The following is a 15,816-nucleotide window of genomic DNA, read 5'->3' as shown; positions in this document are numbered from 1 at the left end:
ACAAGCACGCCAGATTTCCCGCATTCGCCTTTCTGCTTCACAGACACGCCAGAAGTGCCGTTACGACCAGTGCCATCACGACGTGGACTACGAACCAGGTGCTCTTGAACTAGTTTGGTATCCAACTGAGAGAAGTGGTTCTTGTGGGGAAGGAGAAAAGGCTGGCGCTATTTCTGCAACCCATGCGGGAGCACGGCTCAGCGCCAACAATTCGGCGTGTTGGTCTTTCGGAGAAACTCCTCTCGTGATACTATGGCCCTTACCTCATCCTTCGCCAGGTGACCCACATATGAAGTGCCTTCGTTGGATGCCACGGTGCCTTCAGCTCTGTTTGACATTATCCACGTCAGCCGTCTCAAACCTTACCTTTCTCAGACCGATGAGCCACACCAGTAAGGGGCTTTTTCCGACGGGGGTGATGTCACAGTCGGTAATGTGGGAAGAAGAGGACGCTGATGGTGCCTTGGAGACGAAGAAGAAGTGTTTAGTGTTACCGCTGCTCTACGTTTGCTGGCTCAGCCATTAAAAGTCATCTGTGAATAGACACACGCTTCTTCCTTCCCGTAACATAATTAAAGTAACAGTACCGATCGCTAGTGAACTTAAATGAGAATTTGACCAGCGTGCGTTAAGCATTCTCGCATAACCTACTAACGCCGCGTTGAGCAAGTTAGGCGAAAGACGAAAGAGCATAATTTATATTCCCGTGGGCGACACACTGAGAAATACCATTAAATATGCAGGTGTTTCAACATTTAGTTGTAGACTCCGCCAAGCGCTAATAAAGCCGGCTCACGCTACGCGAATGCAGCCAAGCCAGTGCTGTTCGCTGTTTTTCTGAACGAGTGAGGATACTTTCATGCTGAACCTAACTGAATAATTAATGGAATAATTAACAGGCTTTCAACATATCGAATTAATCTCGAAACCTTGATTGAAGATGCTACGAAACGTATTATGAAATATCCAATCGACTTTTCTGTGTCGCCCGCTTTGCCGTATGGCACGTTATTGTTAAATGTGCTCAGTCTTTCCTCGTGAATGTGTTGCATAGGTGATCTGTAGAACTTACCATCCATAAATAGGTGCGCGTAGTTCATGGGATGGTCTGTCCGTATCCTGGCAGCTCTAAGGGCTTTCTCTCTTGTGGCGTTTGTCCCTGGACACAGCCAGAGCAGATGACGAACATCCGCTGCAGCTATGTCTCCAGGGACAATTAACTCTTCTCTAAGATTACGCTGTTGAGGATGTAATCGTTGGGCTCCGAAGAGAGCACGCGAAATCTGAAAGGGGTTACGAATGATCCCTCTCGTGGATAATTTCACGAGATTTCGCGTGACTATCACCAGACGCGTCGGCCTGCACGGGCGATAGTATTCTTGGCAGTTTGCTAAGACCGCCCGCTTGACACTGGGCGAATAATGCTTTCGCTCGTACACGCAGGCGCGTCTGACGCTAGTCACGCAAAGTCCAGCGAAAGCGAAAGTATCCGAAAAAAAAAAAAAGAAGGGAAAGCGATCCTCCGAGAATACCGGCCCATGTGTCGTGCGCAGCGACATTCCTGCCCTCGTACAAGCTCCAAATGAAATAATTATCTGGCTTGCGCAGACCGAATGTATGAATAGGCCATTAGCGAAAGCAATGGTTCAGAGGCGTAAGCCGCGACTGTTCTCTCGATTGCGTCGCTCATCCGCCGCCACGACGTTGACGCTCTTTGTATGAGTACAAAAGGCTTACGCTCTTACAAAGCTTTAAGAGCTGTGTGCCCTTTGTCACTACTTCTGCGGCATGCCACTGTTCTGCAAACAAACTGTCTAGGCGAACTTGGAAGCCAACTTTATTGCCTTCGATTCATCCCCTCGATTACCACCTACCTCATACATTGTCTTCGTGAAGCAGCGATAATCGATTCGAAGAATGTTTCAGGCCGCTGACATAGCGGCTTGCGGCCTCTTAGTAGTGTGGCACCTTCGAAGACGTCTCGCGCTTTTTTTAGAGATCCCAAATTAATAGGCACAGCAGGCATTGGATGCCTTCAGTGCTCTCCCCACATTTTGCATTGTGTAAAGAAAGTCTAAAACAATGCTTAGTATACTGTCTCGAAATTTCGCATAGAGTGTGTTGCTTTCAATTTGTTGCAGCGCAGGCACTACGACTCGAACGTATTAGACACAGAAGACAACACACAGCGTTTTGCACTTACGTCGATAGCTAAGAATATAGCTAATTAGTGTTTTCTAATTGGTTTGAATCGCTGAAGAAATCAGTGAAAGGTGCTGCGTCGATTGCGCCAACGTAGCATGTATCTGCATTTTGTAAAGGTTTGCCGCAAGTTAGCTTTAAGACGACACTCTTGATAACAAACGTGACCCGCATGATTTTTAAACCACTGAGGCAATAACTGGCGCGTCTGAGAATGCATTAGCTGCAGACCAGCGAGATTACGGCATGGAATTCGGCACACCGCGTGCTATGTTTGTGCAGCAGAACTACGTAATGTGGTTTATTTTCAGAAAGTTGCCGCTCGTTGGAGAATTAGCGTTTCGCTTCTGCACGACGGTACAATTTGAGTCACACTCTCTATTTTCTTTTGTCCGGCGCTTAATCTGCCTAAGTCGAGATGCCTCAAAAAAGACATACTTGCGCTTTGTGCGCGTGTTGGCCCACGCAAGAAATGGTCAGAGCTGACTCGTTTTGTTCATCCCGACCTTACCATACAATATTTAATCTCGCAGACGCATTTAGGGCAAGCGAACTCAATCTCGACCACCGTCACCACCTGTCGGCAAGGCCTGCGCAGACGCTGGGGGTTTGTGAAGGAGCAGTTGGCGACATATTCGCAGCGACTGAACACTGGTGGCAAGCCTGCTACAAGAGCAGGCTGAGTGCTATCGCGGCCCTCCGTAACACCAGCTTCCGAAGCCCCTGCAAAAAATTACTGCCACCCACGAGTGGTGCCGATTATGGTCTTATGCTCGCGATGGAAGCATATCGTCACAGAACGAAAGTGAAAACGGCGATAGCACACGAGAGCGCTAGACAGCTGTACTTGCAGGAGGCGTTAACTCGGAATTGTTGGGACACGTACTACGTGTTTTCGCGGCCGGCACAAGGCATGATGAAGTTCTAATACTACACCCTAACACTGCGTTAGGGAACGCACTAACGCTACGACCTCAACTATATAGCACTAGATGCGCCTGAACGAGCTTTATATGGCGAGCAAACAGGTTTGCTATTGAACTGTTAAAACAGGCAGAACGTAGATCAGACAGCATTTTATCAAGTAATAAGTCAAATAAAAGCAATCAAAATAGAAACAAAACTGTCAAAGTGAGAAACAAAGCGAAGAATATATATATACAGGAATAGCAGCGCGTTATGCCCGCCATCTTGCTACACGACCGCTGAACACGTGACTGCAAGAACCTGCAGGTGCCTAATGTCTCCATATGGCATGCCGCATCCGATCAAGTCCCGATGAGGGCATCGTCGCTCGGCACTGTCGTAGTCGTAGACGAAGAGGCTGGAGACGTTGGCGCTGAAACCGGCTGGTCCTCAGCCAGGGCCTGGGCGGAAGCGCAAGGCGAGGACACCGATCAATGGAGCTGGACATATGCGCTCGTACAGACTGTATACTGCGTAAGAGCTCTGGCGCTAGTGTCTACGGAAACTATCGCTGTTCAGCTAGCATGGTAATGATATGGGCAGTACGTTAATTGGTTTGCCTTAACTTAGTTAGTTCGATTGGCTTTGAGTGGCTTTGCAACTTTGCAAATTGATTGTGTTCAATAGCATACTTTCTTATAAGCGCAACGATTAACAGCGCATATGCGTGTGCTTAGAAACTATTTGGCTTTAATGGAAACTAATGGCTCTGATTGACTATAATTAGCTTCTAATGGCACGCGGTGAAGAACAGGGCTGAGGAACCCTACTGAGGCAGTGTTCTTTAATCAGGCGAACTACTCAAGGGCGCTTTTGCGCGCTATAATGTGGCTACCACATTCGGTAATTGAGCCTGCTATAGCTTCTAAACACAATGACTGAAGGCCATTTCAAGTGTCATCTGCTCAAAGCAAAGGCGCTGCTCTGTCACGTGACCAACCGCAGGTAGCTCAGTGGCTATTGAGCACGAACTAGTGAGCTGGATCCCGGCCGCGGCGGCCGCAATTCGACCGGGGCTGCACGAATCAAAGTGAATCCGGAGGCCCCTACTACTGCGCGCGTATCTCATGGTCATACCTTGGTTTTAGCACGTAAAATTCGAGAATTGCATGTTTTTTTAAATATTTAGCTGAGTCACGTGAGCCAATGAGCTGGGCTGCCCAATGGCGCTTCGTCTCCGTCGTCTCCGTATTAGAGTCGCACCTTGATACCGAGCGCCGCAGCGGCCACCACCCTGGTGAGCGGGAAGCGCAGCCCCGGCCGGCACCTTGCCGCGAAGTCGTCCCACTCGGGATCGGCTACGCCCAGGCAGGCGGCGGCGCCGCGTGAGCTCGTGGCGTTCGCCAGGTCCGCCAGCAGTTCCCGCAGCGTGCCCGCCGTTAGGTAGCCCGCCCACTGCGTGCCCAGGCGGGAGTACGTGCCGTACCGCTTCACCTGTCACAGAAAGGACACTCCTTGATTTAGAAGCGTGGTGAAGAACCTACAGGTTGTCGATATGTATCCTGGAGCCATCCAATGCGGTGTCTTTCATAACCCAAGTGTTTCTTAGGGAATTTAAAATCAATCAATCAATCAATCAATCAATCAATCAATCAATCAATCAATCAATCAATCAATCAGAAAGGTCGCTGCGGGGAGGAGACAAGGACATTCAGCGAATTTAATTTGCCTTGTAGACAAAGAACGCTTGTTTTGTGCAGAATTTTCAAGGCCGCAAAGTTCTTTTGATCGTGCTCGTTTGCAGAAAGGACGGCAGTTATATTTAATACAAATTTTAAAGTTGTGCAATCGAACGAAATCGATGTAAATTTGCATAAAGTGAACGTAGTTCTCTGTGCCTGTTAGTCATGCACGATTTGTTGCACAGAGATAAAATTATCTTCAAGTACGAACCAAATAGCCTAAGCAAGCAGTTTTTATCGGTAAATATATTTTCTGAGAACGCATGTGCACTGCGGTAGTGGCATCTGTGAAGAAGTTAGTCGCGCCCTCTGTGAAATCCTTGAATACCCGTTTTCGTTGATGAAAATATATTTATTGTGCACTTTACATACAGACAGGAAGCCAGGAACTCACTCTTTTTACTTTCCCTTGCATTTACGCTCTTACTATCAAGAAGCGAAACTTGACCTCAGTATCAGTTCAAATAGGAATAACTTTATTGTGGTTTCTCTTAACGGTGTCTCTTAAGAGGAAGCTTTAGCTTGGGTGCTCTTGTATAAATACACGTAAAAGGAGGATTCGTTTCTCTGAGCAACCACTGCACCAAATTTGACAAGATTTGTTGCATATAAAAGAAAATTTAAAATCTAGTGACTGTTGGTTTCGAATTCTTTATTTAGGTCGTTAATTGCGTATTAAAAATTTCCAAAAGTCTAAAATTTTCAGACAACGAAACTATCAAGTTTACAACTCTGTAACTCAGCAAGGAAAAATCATATTACAATTCTGTGAATTGCATCTGATAGTACATCTAAAGGGGACAAACTTTATTGTTACATATGAATAATACAAAAAAATTCGGTAGTATGGAAATACAGCTTTTGCAGAACCCTTCTAAACAATGTAACAAATTTACACAAAATATAACATGACATGTTGAATTTGCCCACTTTCAATTATCCAACGGATTCCGTTTACAGAACCGCGATATCTGTTTTTGATGCAGAGCTATTAATTCGTAAACTTCTTGCTTCTATGTTTTTCGAACATTCGAATTTTTGAAAGCTCCTTTAAAAAAATTCATGCCCTAAATCTAAATTCCGCTTGCAATAGTCACTTGAATATGACTCTCTCTCAAATGCAATATATTTCATTAAACTCGGTCTATGGTTTATCTCAGAAAAGCGTTTTTGCGTTTTACATGTATTTGAATAGGCCGCGGAGTTGGGCCCCAGCTAAAGCTTCCTTTTAAATCTTTTGCTTCCCCTTCTCTGTCGCCTATTAATCCAGCTTCGGGGCAACAATTTTCTGGCTTTCTATTTAAATTCTGATAGCCACGAAGAAAAAAAAGTATCTACAAGAATAAACATGACCTCATCACAGCCGTGTACAAAGGTTTCAGTAACTGAGACTATCTTACCAGCTTCGATAACTTTCTGCTATGCCTACAAGTTCACTGATATTGTTTCTCATATCGAGTGTCGGGTCGTCGTTTTATTACCGAGCGTAACTGTGACTTCTTCTTCACTGCGCCTTGATAAAAAGGCTTATGCATACCTGCGTTATCCTCTTCTTCATCGGAGTACGGGCGCGGCATTTGCGTCGCTCCGAAGGAAGCATCGTCTTGTTGCGTAGTTTAATCCGGACAACAAGACAATGGGACCGAGTACAAAGGGACAGAGTCACACACACAAAAAAAAAAGAAAAAAAAAAGCTACGGTTAGTTCTACAGGTACGGCTTCATCCGTACCACATGTACCACTTCGGGTAAGTGCTTGCGGTGACTGGAGCTATTGTAGGCAAAAAAAGGTGATGAAGCAGCTATTAAGAAGAAAAAAAAAATGTGGTCTTTGCGTAAATTTCTTTCTCGAAGTCAAGACAGATTTTGGATTTCTTTTTGTATTTTCCCTGCGAGAAAATGGGCTTGTTTCATTATGCATTTTAACCTCTGTGTCGGAAACGTGCACGCCATATGCATTTTATCCTTTTAAATCCCTAGCACCTAGCACCTAGCGTGACCTTTCTGCCCTCTTGCTGCTACTTTGGTAAAGCGAACTTGAAAGCGCTGTTCCAGGAGTGATAAGTCATTCTAACTGTTTTCCGTCAAGTGCAAAATGTAGAGGAAGGGTACGTCCTGAACAGGTGAAGCGGAACCTTTTGCAGATGGAAAAGTGGCTTAGTCAGGAAGCCGTGACCAATATGCAGCTGCATTGTCCCTTGTGTTAATGACAGAAATGGAAGCTTTGACCACCTTCTTTTGCGGCTTTAAAACCTGCTGAAAGATATCACCTGAAGTACAATGTCGGTCACAGCTGAAACGCTATACTCACGTAATAATCTCCAGCAAGCCCAGGAGCGAGAAGGAGCGTTAGAACATTGGCTCAGATCATTGGGTTTGGAAATATTCTAAACCGTTATGCGCCCGTGTGCCTCTGTTTCGCAGCGCTTATCCTGTGCGCACATATTCGTACAACCATTGCTTCTCCCCTGCTGTGAAAGTTCTGGGCTATTACGTCTCAGTAGAATGTTGTTGTTTATTTATTTTGAACACTTCTTTTTAAAGCCTACGTTTACTCGAATCACGTCACCACAGATAAATTATTTTGCCTAGGCGAGCATCGAAGAAAACTAAGATAAAGACAAAGAAGCCTATCGCTAATTGAGCTCATTACATCAAATCCCTTCTTAATTGAACACTTTACAGCACATGAATATATAGGTAAGTTGAAGAAAATTGCCATAAAGGTGTCGTTCTATGTTTCGTTGCAAAATCATTACGTAAACGGAAACAACTGGTGTCAAATGATCCGCTCAATTTACCTTATCACGCACATGGCACCGCGAAGATCGCACCGTTAGCGGTGCGATCTCTTTTGAACGCTGTAGGACGACGGAAAATAAAGCTTCGATCGCCATACGACGCGACAAAGCATTCTGTCTCGTCCCTGTTGCTAAAGTGACTGTGCGTTCAACCGGGAATCGCGCAAAGCGCCAATCGGAATCACCTTGCGGGAAGAGGTAAGTGTAGTGGCAGCTTCACTTTGAGCAATACTATTACGTCCCAGAGAGGCTGGACGGAGAGCCGCGTAATCTAGTAAATTTAACAAATAATGGCACCAGCTGTCGTGGTCTACATGAGCATGTTGAAATGCAAAAACACGAAACTATACCGTTAAAGCGATTCCTTTCTACTTTCTAACATAAACATTTTACCGTAAAGTTTGGAATTAAGTACCTAATTTTAGTTTAATTAACCTACTTGCGTTTTCTCCTTTCCTTCTTTCTCTCTCCCCCTCTCTCTATTAATTAATAAATGTATTGCTTTAGTTTTACATGCAGAATATTTGACGTGAGTGACTTGATCTCAGCAAATCTGGCAGGCTGTTAAAAAAATGTCATCGGAGCAAAACAAAAAAGTTGCAGCAGAACCCATCTCGCGTTGAATGTCGACGTTAATGCGACTAGCAATGTAGCAAACTAGCGAGACAACATATTGCCACCGCAAAGACGCGTCACATGCAAGCCGCGTGTTCGGCCGGGCTCCTCTCACGTGCTTCCCTCTGGACATGCTGGGTCATTCAGCTGTGCCGCCACGAAGTCCACGAAGTGCGCGCCTTGCGCTTTTGTGAATGGACATTCGGAGAAGTTCGTCGGAATATGTATTGCGGGGGTTCGATTGTGCCCAAGCACCAGATGAATCTTGTGTTTCTTGTTTGCCATTGATCGGCGGTATATACCCAGTGGCACATGCACAGTGACGCAAGTTGGCACCAAATAGGTTCATTAAAGAGCGGGCATACACGGTGGCACATACCTCAATAACACAAGTTGGCGTGAGACGGGATAACGTATAGACTAGATTAGATTAGAATAGATAGATAGATAGATAGATAGATAGATAGATAGATAGATAGATAGATAGATAGACAGATAAACAGATAGACAGATAGATAGATAGATAGATAGATAGATAGATAGATAGATAGATAGATAGATAGATAGATAGATAGATCAGGGAAAGTCGGTGAAGTACACTAAGTGTGCTAACCGCATTAAATAAATAAATAACACGGTATATGCTAGGTTAGAGCTCGTGCGCGGCACAGTGAGAAACTGCTGCTGCTGCTGACCTTAGAACCAACCCACTGGAGCATGCAGACCTCGTCGAGTGCCGCTAGGCCCGGCTGGGAGCCGTTGCCGAGGGTTCCGGGCCCTCGGGCCGGATCCCCGACCTCCCACATGTTGCGGTCCTCTAGCACCAGCGACGTGCCGCTCAGTGTCACCAGGTAGCAGGCCTCGTGCGAAAGCTCGTCGGCTGCACGCGCGTACTGCTCAACCACCTGCGAGGAAAGCAAGCAAGCGCCTTTTTTCACCATCAGCCCGGCGCGGCTTTGATGTTGTGAGGGGCTGCGTTCTAATGCTTGTAGAAGGCTGAATAGACAAGCGAAATTGGCAGTTTCCATCTTATGTCTTAGTCTTGTTCGAATTTTGTCGAAGCCGGCAATGTTGACAGCCTCGAGGTGACAGTATTCATTAAGTGAATAAAAGTGCAGGCTACCTTGCTGCTCAAACAAGATGACGGTTAGGTTATGTAAAATTCCCTTGCAATCACGATTGGTCTTGTCAGCCGAAGGCTTATTACTAAAGTAGAAACTGCTATTTGCTCTTTACTGGGGCAAAAGTAAGTTAGAGATGACTGCTACAGAAGAACAATGTAGGACGAGAGACGGTTTCACCTTAAATGTGCGGGTAACGAAATGTTTAACTATGAGCGGATGGTCTTACACCAGGGAAGCAACAACCTGTGCCTGCGGGACAGCCGTACCTGCTGCGAGTAGGGCAGGAAGGTGCGGTTGTACTGCCAAGCCGCGGACCCGTCCGGCAGTACGAGCACAGCGTGGTGCCCGAGCAGGTCGCCTACGGCTGGGGCATCGAAGCGCGCCCGCTGCTCGTCGTCTAGCGGGATCACAGCACCCAACGACTGATCTGTGAGGTCGAGCGCCACCTGTGAAAGACGATGCGAGTGCCTCGCTTTGTAACCCCGCACGCTAAAAGCAGGGGATATTTGATACGACGTGGCGTCCGATACGACGTGCACAGCGTGTGAAAAAAATGGTTGCTATCGGAGAATGAGCTTGTTGAAACCCTACGAAGGCTGTTCGAAACTTGATGGGCGTGGCTATTAGCACGTTAGTTAGTAGGCCGGATAAAACGTGAAATTGTATTGTTCTCTCCTGCCTAACACACAGACTTTAGAAGGAAAGAAAGCAAGCAAGAAAGGAAAGATCGGAAGAGTGCATGGCTGACGCCGATTAATTCTTCGACAAGGCGAAGTTTTTATGAACTCAACTCAGGCGCCAAAAGGACTTGCTAAGCACGGTAGGAGTTGGGTGGGGGGGTATGGGGGACACTTTGTCGGGGAATGTAAACGCCGACGTTGTGGAGAAAATGAGCAAATAAGCTCGTTCATGACAGTATCACCGGAAAGCAAAACCTTAGGTTTCAGGAGGAGCAAGGAAGCTCTAAGTGCACTCGCGGGATGACCATGCTTAGCCATGCACGAATGGCTTCCATTATTTCGGTGCAGTAGTTACATAAACTAGACTGCAGATGTCAATTTTCTGACAGCGTCCTTATAACACAGGGGTTAACCAGACTTCCCGGGGAGCGCAACAATAACTGTAGAATGCGAAGGAACCAACATGCCAAGCTTTCTACTGTCTATGGTGGCTCGGGTTTACTGCTAAGATGACAAGAAAAGCGCGCTTGCTTGCAGTACCACAAGACATGAACGTCAGATGTGAATTGGTCTAGAACTCTTGGCTTCGGGGCTGCCTTAGCTTTCAAATTTATGCTGGCATATAGGCCCACCTTGAGCGGCGCGAGGATTCGAACCAGCTGCTGCGGCCGCTGGGGCCCTGGTAGCGCCCAGTGCAGCAGCAGGCCCTGGAAGCCGGACTCTTGGAGCCAGCCGATGGCGCCGCTCACTAGCCGGCGTCGAGCCTCAGCGTCCTCGGCAGCGCGCCCGAAGCCTTTGCTGCGCGTTTCGTCGCCACCCACGCAAAGCCATAGCCGGAGCTGTGCGCCACACCCACGTACACGGTTAGATATTTTGTTGGAGGAAAGTTGGTTTACACGTATGAAGGCGCAATGACGTAAACCGAAGCAACCGCAAGGGAAACGAGTCACGTATTTCTTCTTTGGTACTCCGTCTGTGTTATTGACTTCCCTAGAAGTTGTCGATGAATCAGCGCACTCATTTCATAAGTTCGCTACTTAATTACGCGACAGTATGTCTTGGACAGATTGCCTTCACTTTTTCTTTTCTTGCCGTTTTGGCAGTGTTGGTATTAGGTTATACTGCTGAGCACGAGTTTGCAGGTTCTATTCCCCGTCATGGCTGCCCCGTTCTGACGATGCAAACCTTTCATGCTTCCAAGATTTGGCTGCCCATTAGATGAGAACTCCCCACAACTACTGAATCTGTGATAACGGGATTGGCGCTTTGGGATGTTAGAATCGCACGATTTAAAGAAAGAGAAATCTGTAAAGGTACGTTTGTTCAAAGGCGCGCCCGTAGTAATGTTTTCATATGATCTTTAATCTCGCCATAAAAAAACTTGCACGGTGAAAACAACAAAAAAAAGGAGGAGGAATTTTCGCCCAGTTTATGCCTGCAGCAAAATGAGAAGTGCCACACTGTATCGTTTGCACAGTGCAATTGAGGCTACAAATCCTAATTCCAGGCTGCGTTACCAAGCTGCAGCCGAATTCAGCACTGCGAAAATGCTGTTCTTTGTAAACATTTGAAATCGATAATACAGGCATTGCGTTGTAATTTTATGGTCACAAACCAAGAAGTTTGCCTACAGAGGCAGCTCTGCAGTGACGACCCGACCTCTTGCGAGACGCCATGTAGGTGTAATGATGTCCTCAACTATAAAGTGTTTTCGAAACACTGTTGTATTGCTTGTGCGCTTTGCAAGGAAAAACATTAAAGGCCGTCGTATGTCGGCTATGCCATAATATACAGCAGAGCTTGGAACATAATTTCTTGTCTCATTGCTGGAGAACAGATTATCAAAATGCCTCCATTATCGCAGCTATATATAGAAATAGCTTAGCATGACAGGTAAATACTCTGATCTAATTAGCTAACCCTTTCGCAAAAACTTTTGGACGGCGAATGTTATCAAGTAGTGGAACGTTAGGATGGAAATTGGGCCATATTGGTTTTGCATATTTAGGTAAAAGACACGAAAAAGACGACACACATGTAGACCGACCCACACATGTAGACCGACCCACACATGTAGACCGACCCACACAAAGTGCTTTGTGAGTAAGTAACAGAGTTTCCTCGACGCTTTTACACTCAGTCACACTTTTACTGAGGCACTGGTCACGTTGAAAAACAAACCTGCGCACGTCTTGACTTGTAGCTGCAGGCGTGAACAGAGAAAAAAATCTTTCAATGGCGGTCGGACTCAAGGCTGCTTTGGGCAAGTGCACAGTCAGGGTCAGACGTTCAAAAGCCACATTTAGGGTGATTGCAGCAGCTTACCTTTAAACACTGACGGGGTTGATAAGTGTGACGGGCCTTATCTAGACAAGTGGTACGTGTACGTGTACGTAAGGACTGTTTCTTTTTTGTGATTGCGGCGGTGATCGCATCCCTTTGTATTATTCGCTATAATGAGCGGCGATAACATAAAAGGAATTTTGTGGATACGAGGCTGGAAAGCTTGTACACTGCCGGATCACCGCTTGCACGCTGCACAAAGCCGAATGCATAGCCCTAACCATTAACTGCAGTGAATCGAGGGGGTTCTGCAAGAGGTACACCTGGCGACAAAGTATTGCACGGCACGAGGCCTGATAAAAAGTTCAATATCTCCGCAACCTCAAAACGCAGTCGGTATTTGTATTTCGGACCTCGACTAGCGTATGCTAACAACATTGTCGTATATAGTTTTACTGGCTACTGCTACAGGCTGCTCGGGGAATTGAACGTTTTCAGACATCCAGTTGTCTGTAAACTTTTTTCGCGGGGTCTACATCACTTACATGTCCAGGAGAGAGAGAGAGAGAGAGACAGACAGACAGATACATGTAGATCTACTTGTGTTAGTGTGTCTCCTTTTTTCGCTGTCTTTGGTGCACTGACTATGCCGAATATTGTACTAATTACAAACTTGTGCGAATCGATACTCTTGTTAATGTCCAATGTAGCTGTGCAGTACTCTATGCAGCACACCACTTGAGAAATCAGGAAATACTGCCGAGGCATTTCCGGCGCACCTGGGCATGGGTGAGGCGTAATGCGGCGAAGCGCAACGCCTGCGCGCTGTCCACGTCGAGCTCCAGGGTGGTCAGCTCGAGGCCCGCGCAGCACAGCACCGCATCCGTGCACAGCTGGTGCGGGAAGAAGTCGAGTCCGTAGCCGCGGCGTAAGCGGCTTCCATTTCGTGGCGATCCGTTGAACACGCAGAACATCTTGCGGCTGGACTGGTACGCGCTGTTCGGCAGCGATGACAGCACAGTGCGCTCCTCGCCGCCGCTGGACTTCTCTTCGTGGTGCATCTGGCGCGAGACAGGGATGGTGTGCATAGGTACAGTGCCAACTGTCTTTTTTTTTGTTGCTCTAGACGATTTTTATTGCGTCAGCGGATTATGTAGCTTTCGCACTGCACCCATCCCGAGCGCGTTTGTACGGCAAATACCTCCTTGCGCAGCTAGCTTGCTCAAAGACCTCAAACGATTGCCACAGACACATTGCCGTGGCAGGCTGGAGCTTTCCAAACATAACTTATGTTGTGAACACACCTAAAGTGCATTCCGAGATGTTCGTCATAGTTGCCTAGCTAGCGGCTCCGTATATACACTAAGAAATCTGTTTGACACAATGTGTAAGCGATGTGTTAAGAAACCACCATAGCTATCGATGTGCGCCCCCTATTGCGGGTACATGTGCACCCAATTAAGTCTTCGCACTCAAAGTCCTTCGTTCCCGTCTCTCTATGAGCGCCCATCACAATTGTATGTGGCAATAGTAATAGCACTGCCTTGCTGAAAACACTACCCTGCTTATTTTGCAATCTCGCTGCACACACGTTTGCATTGCAACGCCGAGTTGCTGTTAAAATGCTCAGAACTCTGAATTGCCTGAAATTCGCGTCGTAGAAGTGCTGCGCAGTCGTCTGGCGTAAGTCGCTTGAGCTGCTGTTCTCGGCTCGCATATTCTTTAATTAAAGAGCACATGTAATTAAATTAGAACGATAATAAAGTACAAATGCAGGCGGTTGGTTAGTACTGTCACTGCTGATATACATGGCGGATAGCTGTTTGTTTGTTACGTAGTTCTTGTTGGCTCAATCATGCATCCACCTCCTTCTTATGAAACACTGCTCCTGTACATTCGAAGCCAGAACGCTGGAACGACTGTTTTTGTTCGCATGGCAGATACCACGATTTGCGACGAGGGATTTGTATGTTCTAATGTGTAGTAGTGCGTGCAAACCCATGGGCAGGTATGAATAACTCCACTTTGTTCTTGAAAAGGCAAGATATTGATCGCAAGATGTTGGACATCAAAACATCAGTCGACATGATAAAATTTAAAAAAAAGCTGCAGTACTGGAAATGCAAACAGAATAAGTAAACAAGCAATTCATCAATTGAACGACAGTGTACCTTGTTCAAATGACATTGTCGTATCGAAGCGTCATAACACCTAAATCACCGAGGTAACGTGTCAATGCTCCAACCCCTAAACAGAAAGTTTAGCGCTAACACAGAATACCAGTTGGGTATCGAACAACACCGCGAGTCTCTCAGCTCACACAGGATGGTGAAGCTAAGCGTGAAAAAATTGCATGGCTCTGCAAACATAGGTGCGGCCCTTTCTCACCTGCTGCTGGTGCCTCTGGAGCCTGGGCTGTCGCGCAGGGGGAGGCGGCGGCCTAGTGGTGGGCTGGGCCGCCGAAGCGGATGCGTCCAGGTTGAGTACACGCAGCAGCAGCGCCTCCAGGGCCACTGCCAGTGCCAAAAGGCCTACCAGCACCGACAGCAGGCACGCCACCGATAGCAGCACGTCGGTGCCCACGGCACCAACACGGGGCTCCTCCAGCGAGTGGGCCTCAACACCTGGCTCAACCTCTGCGTAACCGGCACCCATATAGGCTCCATGCGATCACACATTACTTCAGCAAGCTTGACAATTTAAGGAATTCTGACAATCGTGGGGTAGACACAAAGCCCATGTAAATTAACGTCCTTCTGTAAAACCCTGTCCCGAGAACGTTTTCTTTTTTCAATTTAAAAAAGCATTTCCTTACTGTTCGTTGTGGTTTGTTCAAGGGAAGTTCTGCTAGAAGCAGGTTGTAGTGCACAGACTGTAGATATTCGCTTTGCCTGATATTCTAGCCTAATCTTGGTAGTTCAATGTGGTCGATTGTAAGAGGGAATGATTAGCCTTTTGGTTTGCGAATGGTTTGACGTCTCAGGCAGGGGTGACGGAGCCTCTACAGACACTTAAGCGTGGCCTGATAAGGACCAGGTTGCCGCCGGACAGTGACTATCTGTCGAATGGCCGTAGCCAGAGGTTACACGTTTAGTGAGCGAGAATGTCGCCCTAACATTCTACTGAGTTGGCCTAATGCAGTGATTTTATGGCAATAGACCAGAACATCGCTCTTGCATCGCATTTGTGTGCAAGTTCACGCTCGCCGCGAGAGCTATACACCAAACGCTGCGCAGTCGCCTATGTAGCCGGAGGCGTCTATAACAACGGTTATGCACTTTCATCATCGTCACTACCATCATAATTATGTCCACTGCACGACAAAGGCTTCCCTTAGCAATCTCTATCCCTGTCTTGCATAAGCTGATTCCACTTAAGGTGTGCGAATTTCCTGATATCATCATTCTACTCTAGACTTCGACACCTTCGACTGTGTTTATCTTCCTTTGGGACTTATTATGTTA

The 15,816-nt window shown here is 46.8% G+C and overlaps 1 protein-coding gene across 1 annotated transcript; it reads right to left on the bottom strand.

The window, feature by feature from the left end:
* Nucleotides 1–3,470: 3,470 nt before the first annotated feature.
* LOC142570338 (putative chitinase 10) lies at nt 3,471–15,068 on the bottom strand. The gene is made up of 7 exons (XM_075678726.1): nt 14,741–15,068; nt 13,132–13,413; nt 10,702–10,908; nt 9,656–9,835; nt 8,961–9,170; nt 4,372–4,602; nt 3,471–3,569 (listed from the first exon to the last, which is right to left on the bottom strand). Exons 1-7 carry the CDS (start codon nt 15,005–15,007, stop codon nt 3,471–3,473), a joined length of 1,476 nt encoding a protein of 491 aa, XP_075534841.1. The 5' UTR covers nt 15,008–15,068.
* Nucleotides 15,069–15,816: the final 748 nt, after the last annotated feature.

The sequence above is a fragment of the Dermacentor variabilis genome, chromosome 2 (genome assembly GCF_050947875.1).
Source record: "Dermacentor variabilis isolate Ectoservices chromosome 2, ASM5094787v1, whole genome shotgun sequence".
Taxonomy (NCBI): domain Eukaryota; kingdom Metazoa; phylum Arthropoda; class Arachnida; order Ixodida; family Ixodidae; genus Dermacentor; species Dermacentor variabilis.
The sequence above is the reverse complement of the archived record's forward strand: the minus strand, read 5'-3'. Positions and strand labels throughout refer to the sequence as shown.